General features: G+C 37.6%; 1 protein-coding gene across 1 annotated transcript in view; it reads left to right on the top strand.

Moving 5' to 3' along the window:
* The first annotated feature begins 524 nt into the window (after window positions 1-524).
* The window catches only part of LOC124556480 (dynamin), a 117,747-nt gene continuing 103,231 nt past the window's right edge, over window positions 525-15,040 (top strand). Inside the window, 4 exon segments of the mRNA XM_047130434.1 lie at window positions 525-1,059; window positions 1,279-1,352; window positions 2,385-2,534; window positions 11,634-11,837. Coding sequence (XP_046986390.1) covers window positions 896-1,059; window positions 1,279-1,352; window positions 2,385-2,534; window positions 11,634-11,837 — 592 coding nt within the window. The 5' untranslated portion in view covers window positions 525-895.

The following is a 15,040-nucleotide window of genomic DNA, read 5'->3' as shown; positions in this document are numbered from 1 at the left end:
AGAACTGATTCTCATCCAATTCCAGAGTGGATTTTTATCTTCTAAATTTTATAAATGACTTCCCAGTTCACATGCTGAAACCAATGATTGTACAACAGTTTTCATAAGACTGATGTATTCGCAAGCATCATCATACTTTTCGATTTATGTTTCTAGGCAGCAATTTTATCGCAGCAGTAATTTAAAAATGGGAGTTATTAGATGTTTCATTTTTCTCTGACTCAAATAGGAATCGCGTCAGAAAATTTGGATAAAGCGCCTTATATTTATTTCGTCTATCGAGTGCTAATTTGAGTTAAATCACATTTTCAAAAATAACCAGTTTTCGGATTGGCAATGTTTCCTTGACTGTATTTGTTTCCATGAAGCTCCGATAGACTTATTCTAGTCTACAAGTATTTGAGAAAGTAGGTCATGCAATATGTCTTTGTCTACGCGCTTTTGATATCGATTAAGACATTATCTTCCGTATCCTCAGATCGATATCGTAATACAGGTTATCTACAGAACCTGAGACAAATGTTAACAATAAAGCGCCGTGAATAAGTTTGACAGTACAGGAAGTGCGTGGGTTCGAAGTTTGACGTTTCAGTGTTTTCTTTGGTACTGTCTCTGTTTACGTTATTGTTGTCAGTGCCGTGTCTATTAGGAATACAGTCTTGTTTACCGAGGAATGAAAGGCTAGCCTAATAGATGAATTTGTAATCAATTGACTTGATATACAGTAATATTATGTTTTCTGCTATGCAGATGCCGACCATGAAGTTCCATTCAAAATTTCGATCAGCAGTGATGCGCAGGGACTGATGGGTAATCAGCCATATTGTTTTATATCGCGGAGTACAAAATTGAAGTCAGTAGTGCGCAGGGTGCGGAGTTGAAAGTGTAGTTCACAATGGCAGGAAATACGGGAATGGAGCAGTTAATACCAATAGTGAACAAACTCCAAGATGCGTTCACTCAGCTTGGCGTACATATGCAACTGGATTTGCCCCAGATAGCAGTGGTAGGAGGACAGAGTGCGGGCAAAAGTTCGGTTTTGGAAAATTTCGTCGGAAGGTGAGCAGTAGAGTTTAGGCTCTGTCTTAAAGTGAGTATTGCTTCGTAGGTTTTCAAAATTGTAACAATTACAGAGTGTCATATCTTTACATCGAACATGACAGCAGGTTATGCTATACTTTCAGTTTACTTACGCATTAGTTGGTATGTTCTTCCTGAATCGGGTATAAACATACCTGGCACGCAGACGATGTTTTTCATTTATGCACGTTTTTTCAGGGACTTTCTACCTCGAGGTTCAGGAATTGTCACACGAAGACCCCTTATTTTGCAGCTTATAAATAGTTCAACTGGTAAGTAAGCATGTCGTTTGTAATATGGAATACGTAAACTAAGGGCTAAAAGTGGGCGGATGGAGCATTAGATAACAATTATTGTCGACTACATATTATTGTTCGTTAGTGCAGTTTCTCTGTTTAGGTTAAGTCTTACGTCAAAAAATTGATCGGGTAAGAGCTTTTCATGTAGTAGTTGATGGTATGCCGAGCATCGAAAATTTTTCTTATTTGGCGACACAGCCCTACTTGCTGCTGTAAATTTGAACAGTTCGTGCTAGAATTGAAACACGGCAGGGACATGCGTTCAGTTTAGAAATATAGGAATCTTATGTCAGAAGTTGCGTTGTTGGAGAATGATAAAATAGGTGTGGTACACACATTTTCGATTGATCAGACATTTAGTAGTAAAATGTCTTGTTCAAGACACTTTGTTACTTTGTCTACCAAAACGCCGTTAAGTGCGAGCTCAGGTGTAAAACACTATTAGTTTATAAATGCAACTGATGTGAGAGATATTTGTCCCCTAAAAATTGCAGTTTGGCTCGTCCGTTGCGTTTTTTGTAATGACATTTGTGTGCACAGTCCCATGGATATGCAATTATGTACAGAGGCATATCCGTTATGAAATGAAAAATTGGTACACTGTTTCATTAGTAGCAAGTGAACACATGTTCATAGAAGTTTTATGTTTTCACTTGTGCATAAAGGATAAGGTTTTTGTTACTTGCAGACATAAGCACTGTGTGAGATTCTAGGAACTTTAAATAGTTGTTTAGTGAGCCAATTTGCGTAACTTTTTTTCCACGTTCTGTTTTTAGTACACTTGTGATAGAATTTACTACTTAACTAACACAAATTTCAGTTCTACAAGGTCTCCTGCAATGCAAGTTATAAATACTTTAGCATCTTAAATCTGTATTAAAGTTATTCTGTGTCTAAAACAAAGCTGCCACTACAGTATCCTTTTTATAGGAAACCATGTATTCAAAACCAGAGGGCTTTTGATCATATCATGTTTCTGAGCATCCTTTTTTATCTATTTTGTAGAGTATGCAGAATTTCTTCACTGTAAAGGGAAGAAATTTGTTGATTTTGATGAGGTTCGCCGTGAAATAGAAGCGGAAACAGACAGGGTTACTGGATCTAACAAAGGAATTTCCAATATACCCATAAATCTTCGTGTTTATTCTCCAAATGGTGAGTGTCAACAGTTGAAAGAAGCACAGAAATGACTACTTTCTAAAATAATTAGATAGTATTTCATTTAAAAATAATAATGTATGTTTTCAATTATTCACTCACCTTGAAATCTTTCTAACCTGTGAGCATGATTTTTGTAGTTAATTTTATCAGCCTCTGTGTAATGTACAAAAACACTTACACTTTCACCTCAGTGTCTCCTCATATACAGCAAATTCTTAATGAATGTGAAAAACAAGACACTGTAGACAGTCAAGGAATTAAGAGTGAACATACAAAATCAGTAATTTTCTAAATGACTTCTTGTACATTTATTTTCGATATAAACAGGAAATGAGTGCTTTGTTACAGGATTATATTTGTTTGTTTGTTGTTGTTATTGTTAGTTGAGAAACAGATATTATCACTTATATTGTAAGCAATTTCAATGTCCTCTTCAGAGCAATCGGCAAGACCTTACGAGCAAATCTTCGATTGTGATACATGAACCAGTTGCAAAGCTGATGAGAACTACCTTCAGCCAGCAGAAATAAGTTGTTTGTGGAATGTCAAAACCTGTAGTGACCAACTAAAGATAATGGAAGAAACTACCTGGAACAACACATTGCCCCACTTGGAAAACAATTTAGGTAGACAGACAATGAGAGAGAGAGAGAGAGAAATTTATGAGTGTTCCGTAATGGAACACAGTTGTCATTTTGTCAAAATGAAAAACGGCAGCTTGTCTGCAGTAAAAACCTAGAGGGTACTGTAAGTCAATTGTCGGCTCAGTGCTGCTGAATATTTTGCAGAGCAATAGGTTGCATTCACTGTGTGGTGTGATGGGAATGCAAAGGGTGTGTCAACATTTGTTTTTCAACATGTGTTTGATAATAATGAGTTGAAGCTGATCCCTTATGTCCTAAACAAAATATAGTCTTTGGTTGTGCAATGTATTTGGATGGGGAAGGAGAAAGTGACAGCTACTGCAGAAATGCAACTGTCACTACGTTTTGACCGAGCTAGGTGACGCAGTTGTTAGCACACTGTACTCGCATTCGGAGGACGGCGGTTCAATCTTGCGTCCGGCCATCTTGATTTAGGTTTTCTGTGATTTCCCTAAATCATTCCAGGAAAATGCCGGGATTGGTCCTTTGAAGGGGCACAGCAGACTTCCTTCCCTAATCTGATGAGACCGATGACCTAGCTGTTTCATCTCTTCCCCCAAAACAATGGAACTCACTACGTTGGGATATTAGAACAGAAATCAAAAGTGAAGCCAACATAATAACCAACATGTGATGCGACTAATAAGATTTGTAGTTGTAGTGTAAGGAGCAGAACGATACGGACAAATGTAATAGAAAAACACATTTGAAATTTAATTTTATCCATATTTCGCAGCTTAGCTTCGAATGTGACTGTATTCAATACTCTGGAGGTATAAATTAAAAACTCCTTCAGTCACGTCCTTTCATGTTTTATTAGATATGCACTGTGTACTTAATAAAACACGAAAAGTTGTGTCTGAAGACATTTTTTAATTCATTGGAAATTTTCCTTACCGGTCTTCATACATGTTTTATTTAAATTTACTTCTCATAAAGCGTTTGTGTGATGGACCGCATTTTCTGGAATAGGTGATGCATGTGAAACAGTGCCTTGAAATTTTTTGGCCACTCTGGAAGTTATTTGCACATATTATATTACATGTGACTTGACAACTGTTGCATATGTATATCTGTATCAAATAGGATACAGATTGTTCACGTGTCACATAGATAACGCTGTATAACTGTTAGTAAGGGCGGGGGGTGGGGGGGGTGTAGAAGCATAGAAGCATTTACTTATTGTGTCTGATAAATATTTAATGGTTTGTTGCTCAGTTAAACAGGGGTGTGTAACAGACAAATGTGTCAAACTGTCCAAAGTTGCTCAGAGAAAACAGTTCATTGTTCGAAAAGTTGTAATTGTCTTAAGAGGCATGGGATATGTGAACAGAATATTCGTGAAGCAAAGATATAGAGGTGTCTTTAAGGTTTGAACATATTATTTTGCACATTTTATTGATTGTAAATAAACACACAGTAAATTTTTCTATTAGTTTCATTTAACAGAAATCCCCTTCCCCTTTCTGACATGCACAAGATATCCTCAATTCATTAATTGCAAGGGGGAGAGGGGATTGCGGGACACCCACTGAGTCACTGCTGAATCTACCCTTCCAACTCGGTCCATTTATGTGAATGTCACATAGACATGTAGGAAATGCTGCAAGAAGGTGGGTGGTTGGAGGGGGGTGGGGAGAGAGAGAGAGAGAGAGAGAGAGAGAGAGAGAGAGAGAGAGAGAGAGAGAGAGAGAGAGATATGTGTAAGAAATGTGATGGTGTGTGTTAGGACCATGCAGCTGTCCATTGTTAAGCAGAAAGCTGTCACTGGTGGCTTAATTTTTTGTGGTACAGCTTTCACATAAGTAAAGTTGCAGTCATTTTGTATTATCTGAAGAAGATATCAGGTGGTTATAATTAAATTGCAGCCACTCATAGAGGGCCATTGTGGGCTGTAATTATCATATGACAGCAAAAGTTGATGGTGCAAATCAGTTGCTGTGAATGCAAGAAAGAGGTATAGAAATGTTTTCCTACGTAATGGATTAAGAACAGGATGTGGGCAGAAAAGGTCAAACAGTAAGAAATGCATAATGTTGATGTTATTAACCACTGCTTACAGTTTATTCAGTGTGAGCACTGGAGACATTGATGAGATGCTGTACAGTGCATGTGGTGGCCACAATTGGAACTAACTTTTTCCAGTGTACATCAGTTCTGCACTATTGCGTTAGAATATCTACCAAGTTTCACTGCCATACGATAATTACAGCCCACACTGGACCTCTGTAAGTAACTGCATTTTAATTGTAACCACTCAGTACCTTTTCAGTTCACAAATATGGGCACTAATATTGCTTAATGACATGTTCTGGCTTTGAATGCAGTCCCATCTGATCATTTCCTCCACTCCATATATATCTGTTTTTCATTGATACATGCTATCTCATTGTAGTTTGTAATAAGAAAAGAAAGCACTCTCCCACTGCAAATATTCTCAAGAGCTGCTGACAATGTCCAACCAAACCTTTTTTTCCTGTAACTTGTTGAGATTTTCTACCTCACTGAGAGCTTTGAATATCAAGGGTAACCGAGCGAGGTGGCGCAGTGGTTAGCACACTGGACTCGCATTCGGGAGGACGACGGTTCAATCCCGTCTCCGGCCATCCTGATTTAGGTTTTCCGTGATTTCCCTAAATCGTTTCAGGCAAATGCCGGGATGGTTCCTTTGAAAGGGCACGGCCGATTTCCTTCTCAATCCTTCCCTAACCCGAGCTTGCGCTCCGTCTCTAATGACCTCGTTGTCGGCGGGACGTTAAACACTAACCACCACCATATCAAGGGTATTTTGATTGCGTAAGCGCCCCTCACTTCTTCACTGAATGAGCCCACAACAGTTGTATGCAGCATACACTAAAAGACTGCAAATGTCAACAATGTTTTCATTAGTGACACATATCCATGGGTGAAGTCGGCAAATTTCTCCTACAATATTGCGAATTATGTTAAACTTCTTTGTCTAATCGCTGACATTGAGCCTTGACATGTGACAGTACACTCAGTGCTTACAACCCAGCCAAAATAGCAGATAATGTGACTTCATTGTTTATGAGAAAATGAATAATGGTGCATGGCTCGTTCATGATTACAGTGGTTGAGGAAATAGCTGTTTTCACTGGATGAAAATGCTCTGGCCTTCAGTATATTCTCATCAGATTCTGTCTTGTGCCCACACCGCTGAATCTTCCAGTGACAGAGGGAGGTGGCATAGTGGTATCACACAGGTCTCACCTTTGGGAAGACTGTGGTTTGAACCATTTAGATTTTTTATGATTTCTCTAAATAGTTTAAGGTAATTGCTGGTGTTATTTCTTTGAAAAGTACATGGCCTATTTTCTTCCACAGCCTGAGCTTGTGCTTCAGCTCTGATGACTTTATTGTTAATGGCACATTAAACCCTACCCTTCCGTCATTTCTTTGGATATTCCTGTGTAGATGTGATGAAACTCTTTTTAATGTTCAAGGTCCTTGTAGGAGCAAAAACAGTGGTTTTTTGGGCATGTGCTGCAGTTTTGAATTTTTTACCTTGCGCTACGATATTTAAGTAATCGACGCACAAGTCTTATATCTGAGAAGTCAGTGAAAATATTTTGAGCTGAACATAATTTCAGAAGTCAACCTTCATATAACCCAGAAAAGGTATTTCCTGCAGCTTACAGTGCCTCAGTACAGTGATAAAGTATGGGATATTTAATTTTGGTTGTAGGTCTTCAGGTTGGTTTGACGGGGGTGTGATTCCCTCTTTTGCCAATCTCTTAATCTCAGAAACAGCAGGGCAATTTCATCTCGGATCATACAGGTCAAGAGTGAGTGTTTCTTATCATTATTTCAAAGTTCTCTGAAGAAACAAAAAGTGTTGAAGTTCCACAAGGCACCTCTCAAAAACTAAAAGATTTTGATTTTCTGATGATTTGTTAGAATGTTTTACAACTCTCTATATGAGTATTTGTGAAAATGTTGTAACATAAGGGAAAATAATAAAAATTGTAACGAGATAGCTACGAGTGATAGAGATCTGAAATTATTTTTAATAAAACCATTGTTCCTGATACTGTCAGACATGATTAACACACACTTCTGAGCTTGTTTCTTCTTTAATTTGGAAAAATAAACTATGAAAATTTGTAACTTTCAGTAAACTTCAAAATTTTATTTAGAAAATGCAAATAGTCACAGGATGTTAACTGTCTTGAGAAATGATAGTGGAAAAGCTGCTACCTGTCGGCTATGACATTAATGCCTGAAATTCTTAACTATCAAAATATTTTTGCGTAACGATGAGAAAATCGGATATTTTTTTATATAATTATTTTCTTTAAATAAAAACCTCCATCCTGAATATTCTAAAAAAAAATGTGTGGGGTGTTAGTTGGTCATTATGAAATGTACGATCAGAGTGGGCAATATTTTGCCGTGCAAAATTTGAGAAATTTTTGTTAGACCTAGCTGCTGTCAAGGCCAAAAATCCTGGACACTTAAGTTTTTAAATTGATTGCTGATTTTGAGTAAATTTAATGCAAAACTGGTATATCTTAATCAAAATAATTATTTTACAGCCTTAGAAGTGAGTGGGAAAACTGTTGTTCATTCAGTTCTAGCATTAAGAAAAATAGATATATAGAATAGCTTTTTATATCTTCTGCTTCTGATATTATTTACAAATTTTTATTGTCTTCTTTCATGATATTACTTTCTTGTGACAGTCCATGAATTAAAATTGCCTGCACTGTAACAACCAACACTACTCAGTTGAAAAGAGTTGTATAGCCAAGCTTAATTTGTACATGGACAAGGCTGATCCAACAAGAGCAGTACTTTGGAAATGGAAACTGCCCACTGATTTGTTGATGATGGCCATTTGAAAGAATCTGCCAGACCATGAGGTGTCGTAAAGGAGATGATTACATCATACAGCTCATGAGAGAGATTAATTATTTGTCCCACCCACCACTGATTGTCATAATGAAGTTCCACACAACAAAGTATTCTAAAACTATACTGAGGTCTCTATATATCACTCAAATAACAGGCTGCATTTCATGTAGAACTATTCTTGCAATGTATATGCCACTCAAGCATACACCCCAGCAGTGACTTGACTGAATTCCTACCACTGGCTCCAATAGCAGACCCCTCTATCTCTCTCTCTCTCAACAGAATTAGAATTCCCCTAATGTACATTCATTTAGAAGTAAGGGTTTTGTTGTGTTGTAACCTTGATATAGTCTGTACAAATCCTATATCAAGAGCTTCATGCTGGAGATTAAATCTTGTTGCAAGATGAGTACAGAGACCTCGTACCCCATCACATGTACTTTTTCCATGACCTGTTGCTGAAATTCTCCCCCCCCCCCCCCCCCCACCCCACACCCCCTCCTGTGTAGTGTTTTCGAAGCTCATAAAGCTGAAAGCAGTTTTTAAAATGAGGTGCTGCACCATCAGACACATACACATGTTTAGTAAATGTGTGGCCTTTAGATGCTGTGTCACCAATTATCATGCGGACAGCATAGCATGAATATGTAATATCATGAATAAGATCATCACTGACAATAGCAAAATGGTGTGATGTTCTGAGGAGGTGAGCAAAACATGAATATTGACACTTGTAATGTGTGCCAGTGGTAACTTAGAACTTCATTCTGAAAAGCAACAGACCAGTTCTCAGCAAAGTCGAAATGAATAACTAATGTGTCAGTATTCTGCAAAGTGGGTGATTTTACTTTTGTTATTGCCTGTCTGAATTCTGCAGATGTGACGATGAGCTACTCCTTTTATGACCCATTGCCTAACCTCTATAACAAACTTCCTCAGCTCCACTGTCTTCTTCACCAACTTTCCTCCCTGACACAATGTGTAGGTTACGTCATTGTCATTATCCTGAAGGTGTAATGGTTCAGTGGTCACCCCTTCAGCAGCAGGACAGACTGCCCATTCCTGCGACCAACATTTATTTTGCGGCTGTTGGCATATACCCAAAAGCATCAGGTCCATCTCTACTTCTTCCCTGTGACATTACTTGAAGCAAATAAGTTTCAAATTAATGCAGTAAATACATGTGCTTACTTCCTTTGCTGGCTGGCGTTTTACCCGTTTTGGTTGTGAGAGCCCAATTTGTAAATTTCAGTTCTCCTTTTTCATAGGGTGATATGCTTTTCCTACTGATCTTCTCATATATCTTTTTGTCTTCTTAACATTTCCACCATTTTCGTTAAAAGAGATAACATCAACCTGATTAGGACTTTGCCTACTGCAATCTTTGTCATCACTTAGGTAATATTCCAGAGCAACATTAAGCGTATCATCTTGCAGTGGATGGCCACAGTAGGAATCTCGGTATGCCTAACACCTTTTTCATTCGTTATTTTATGAGCTTTTGAAACTAAGTAGTGAGAGGAAGTGGATATGTATCTGTGAAGCCGCTGCTTGGAGTAGCTATCTACTATCAGTGTCAGTAATTGTACCTTCTCAGTATAGTAGATATCTGCTTAGATAGCAGTGTTTATGTTTTGAAGCCACACAGCAAATTAGGTGCACATGTTACTATCTTCAGCTTCTGCATCAAGTGCATCTACATTATACACTTCACAAAGTTTTGACGATGTTGCTGTGTTTAAAGTCCTTCCAGTTTTCTTTGTACATATTGGTTTCTTCTTGTGCTTCTTATCGTGCCTGGGCATTTAAGGAGGGATATATTAGGGGCTACAACAGAAATGCTAACATTAAATGCATCAACAACTTTATACCTGGGGAATATAAACATTTGCACTGGCTTCTTCAGTTTCACACTCCAGTGATGGTGGTTGTTCAGGTGGGTCATTGCTAAATTTCTTGTTATAGCGAGTATAGCAATTCCTGCACAATGGATGTGATGGTAACACAGTCACTTGAGGTCTAATATATTTATGCAATAGTTCTATCAAATTTCCAACAATTCTTAAGTCATTCTCACTTTTCTTTAACAACACCTTCTTGTGTCTTTTTCAGAGGCAACACACCTCACCATTTCGTACTGTGTCTGCTTATTGACATTACATCTACCAAAAAGTTCAAACCAAACACAAAACTCGATGCTGAATGATTCATGTACAGGTTCTCACTCGTTCATTACGAATATAAGAGAGCTGGCAACAGTGTTGCTGACATGCATATTTTACCCTAGAAATTCAGTGGTGTGGAATATCCAGAACATTAGAAATTTTTCAACCTTTTACACACAAAGATATTGCCCACTTTGGTTGCAGTAACTACTAACACATTAACCAGACAATATATTGTGCAATTTTCTTAAGTTTTTTGATGAACATACAAAGGGGGGAGCTTTAAAGTAAAAGAAAACATCTGCCAGGTATCCAGTACTTCTGGTTTATTAGTTCTATTTTTGTAATTCTCTATGGTTTTAAGAGTTATTTTCAAAATATTCAGTTTTCAAAGGACTGTGCCATTTACAAAAACCAAGGTAAAATGAAACTTTTATTTATTAACACACGTTATAGAGGTCTGACATGTATTTTTTCCAGAGAAATTCATGATCATGAGATGACATGCCCTATATGATTGAGATGAAATCTCCCAGTGTCAGTTTGTAATAGAAATGTTTGTGGACTAAACATTAAAAGGTTGCTGGTCTGTTATGCAGTCATTTTTTGCAATAGGTATATTTCCTTTCATTACATGTTAGCATACTTTAGTGTGTTTTTACGTTTGAAATCAGATAGGTGTTATTATATCATTCTAAAAATTATTTAGTAATCAAATTTCATGTAACTTTCCTTACTAATCACCACCAAGTAATGTAAAACTGAAATTTACCTTTTACTAGTAAGGTCACTATGTTTTTTTTTGAAGAAGTATGTCGATTCTCCAGTAGTGATTAATGCTAAGCTTATCTCCCACATTTTGTGTCTCAAACGTTCCACTGAACAGAGCCTATTCATATTATTTTGTACCTTACATTAATATTCATTTTGAGATGTGAATTCCCTTCATCACTTTCAACCATTCTGTTGCTGTTGCTGATTGTAGTAAAGTTTCCTTATGCAATGGTGGATACTGAATTCCAAGTACTGTGTTTCCTTACTTCTCTTCTTTCATCCAATGCACCAAATCCTCCCCCCCCCCCCCCCCCCCCCCCAAAATTGCAAAGGCTCAAGTTTCATTTCTATTTTCATACTTGGGTACGAAATTCACCCACAGTGAATAAGTGTGTGTGTAGTAATAGTTATGCTAATAACGGAAGTTGTAATAGGAAAATAGGCAGAATTTGATGCAAGAGATATATTGGTTGAAACTCAAGTTTTTATACCATTATTAAAAATTAAGATTTGATCAAAACTTGGTTTTGCTGCTTTGTCATTTGTTGCTTTGTATCGTGAAATCATATTAATTTTATTTTCACCCAGTATTATAAACGAAGGACATTTAAAATGAATTAAAATTGTGCTGACAGTGCTGAATATCACCCTAATCGACCTCCCGGGACTAACAAAGGTACCTGTGGGAGATCAGCCAGCAGATATTGAGAATCAAATCAAAGACATGTTGATGCAGTTCATCACAAAGGAGACTTGTTTGATCTTAGCAGTGACACCAGCAAACACTGATCTCGCAACTTCAGACGCTCTGCAAATATCCAAGAGCGTTGACCCAGATGGTAAAAGTAGAAAGAAAGAAACCTATTGAACCAATAGTGGAATGAGGAATGGTATACCAGTATATATGCTCTGTTATTGATAGATGTTTGAGGCATAAGGAGAGCCCATTTGACTTAATTTTTACAACTGTAAAGGGAGTTAGCCTTTTGAGAGGAACATGCTGTTCTCTACTTTGCATAAAAATGTTATCGTTGTTGCTGCTATTTCAAAAGTTAAGTGTTCTTTGTATTTCTGGAAATTGCAGTCTGAATGTGTACTGCGTGCTGCTAAATACCTTATGCCAAAACAGCTATCAAATTTCATACTGCATGAATGCATGTTTGTTGTCAACTTTGTTTACAAACTGTTTTTGTAGTGTAACGCCTTGGGCTGTGTGCGTGCGCACACACACACACACACACACACACACACACACACACAATTTTAGTAAAAGTAGCTTCTCTTTGCACTGTAGTTGTAGATATAGTAGAGTTTTTGTTGCAGTTTTGAATCTGACTCTTATCGATCTACCGGGTATAACTAAGGTTCCAATTGGAGACCAGCCGCCTCAGATTGAACAGCAGATCAAGTCAATGATCATGACCTACATAACTCAAGACAATTGCTTGATTTTGGCTGTGACTCCAGCAAACTCTGATTTGGCAAACAGTGATGCTTTGAAAATGGCAAAAGATGTTGACCCAGCAGGTAACTTTTTCTTTGCCCGCCTGGAGTGGATTTGCAGAGGTGTGGAACAGTACTCCTGTGAAATAACTGTCTTGTGGCATATGAAGTACCTTATGAATGTGATGGATATTTGGTTTGTGTAAGCATTTGGTGATGGGAGGTGGCTAATTGATTGTGACAGCTTCAATATTTGCAAAGGCCTCCAGAATTTTAGCTTCAACCAAAGAAAAAATAAATAGTTTTATTACTTTCTTCAATGGCCCAGGCAGTCTTCACAAGACACTGGAAAATGTGCCACTTGCTTGGCATGATTTGCTTTTTTATCTTACATTGCCAGGCTCATTTCAGAAATACACTTTTTACATCAGATTCATGAAATTCGTCTTTGTTAGTTTTTTGCTACTACCTACTTGCCGCTCTCCACCTGTTACCCTCATTTTCTCTTTCCTTTCCTTTTTTAAAAACTTTTCTCCCTCTTATTTTTAAGTAAAACGTAAATATCGTGTGACTAGGACCTCCTGTTGGGTAGTCCGTTCACCGGGTGTAAGTCTTTCAATTTGACGCCAATTCGGCAACTTGCACATCAGTGGGAATGAAACGCTGATGATTAGGACAACACAACATCCAGTCCCCTAAGCGGAGAAAATCTCCGACCCAGCTGGGAATTGAACCCAGGCCCTTAGGATTGACATTAGTCCCGCTGACCACTCAGCTACGGGGGGCGGACTTATTTTTAACTGAATATTCCAAGAAACAAGTGTGATGGAGCAAAGTGTGTTTCATTCCCAAAGCCATATGTAAGTACGTAGGAATAATACACACAATTATTTTTTTCATTAAATGAAGTAGGCACTTATATTTAAGCAGTTTATTTGGGGTGCATTGCATATGAATAAAGTAAAGATATATTGCAGGTTAGTGGGAGACCTTTAATTTGAGTGTCACGAGGATGTGAATACCCAGCAATGAAAAAGCAACACATCCTCAGAATACCAAACAAACAGATAGTCACGACAATGCTAAATGTGGTTCCACATGTTGGTGGCACACACTACAAAGGAAGAGTTTCATTTGAGAGTAGTGATTAATCTACTCTGGTGTGCTGCTGCCCACCTCTCCCTAAATAGAATCCAATTACAGATATACTATGTTAATGGGGTATGTCATACTTTGTGAACATTGACATAGATTAAGAGGTATTTCTTTAGGACTTTTCCAGAAGTCCGTATCCATATTACATAAAATGTCCTAATCTTATTTCCGAGATGATTTTAACACACTCTGAAATTATTTGGATGTAGAAAAATTGCCTATATATGTTCCAACAATGATTTGTCATTGGTTTGCTGTTCCCAAAAACTAATGGCATTACAGCTCCTCAGTTTGTGGGTTTTGTCCAACTGCAATACACAGCTTCAGAAGTTACATCATTTTCTTCCTGGACTATTATTTAATGTATTTATTTAGTCGATTTCAGCCGTACAGACAATGAGGTATTCTGTCTTGGTATGCCTATGAAATATGTAAACACGATTGTACACACACACACACACACACACACACACACACACACACACACGAAAAACTTGGTAGTCAGTTTTTATCGGAGAGTGGCACCATACTCAACATCGCTATTATAAATAAAAACATTTAATAACAGTCCAGGTGGAGATGTCATTTCTGAAATAGTGCAAGACTATGGCCACAAGCAAACAGAAAATAATTTTGAAATGTTAGTAGCTGTCACATCATTAGTTTGAATATGTTGCTATCACTCTTGCCAGTTGCTGAAGTAGTTCAGACCTAACAAAATCTGCCTGTGGATTGTATGCAGGTACTAGTTTGCTGTTCACCCTGTGTGTGATTTTGGAATGGTTTGAAACTCGTGTAGGTAACAGTTACCATACATACACAGTTGATAAGCCTGATTAACAAAAGCTTGTGCACTTTACTAACACATTGTGATATTACCACTGCCTCCCAATTGTAAACATCATGGAAGATGTTTCATCTACCTGAGTCCATAGTTACAGTGGTAACAGTGTTATGAATGGTGAAGTCAGAGGATAGCATATTGGAAACTGATGTAATATTTTACCACAAATGTGATGGTTTAAAGGAAAGCCAGAGTTGGTATGCAGATATATCCTAAGATGCCAGAACAATGGTGTATGCTTAGCTGTAGTGTGAATTGATGGCACTGTGTTTAGAGCTGTTGCTGTCAAAATTGTCTTTAGATATTTGTTTGAAATCCTGCAGACAAGTTATGCCTGTGGTGAAAGCACATAGAAATAACGACTGATCTATATTACAAATGCTAACCCAGTTCACGAGGCTTTCATCCTTTGGAATTCAATACATATGCATCTGGTCTATATTGTGTAATAAACTATAGTTTCTCATGATGGATTGGTGGAAAACAATGAATTACAACCACCAACATAACTATGGTTGATAAAGCACTGGCTGTTAGGCAGACCTTGAGTTGATGTTCGGTATATTACAACCAATGAAGAAAACAAGTTTCATTTTTTAC

The sequence above is a fragment of the Schistocerca americana genome, chromosome X (genome assembly GCF_021461395.2).
Source record: "Schistocerca americana isolate TAMUIC-IGC-003095 chromosome X, iqSchAmer2.1, whole genome shotgun sequence".
Lineage (NCBI taxonomy): Eukaryota > Metazoa > Arthropoda > Insecta > Orthoptera > Acrididae > Schistocerca > Schistocerca americana.
Note: the sequence above shows the minus strand (reverse complement) of the source record. Positions and strands in the feature narration are given on the sequence as shown.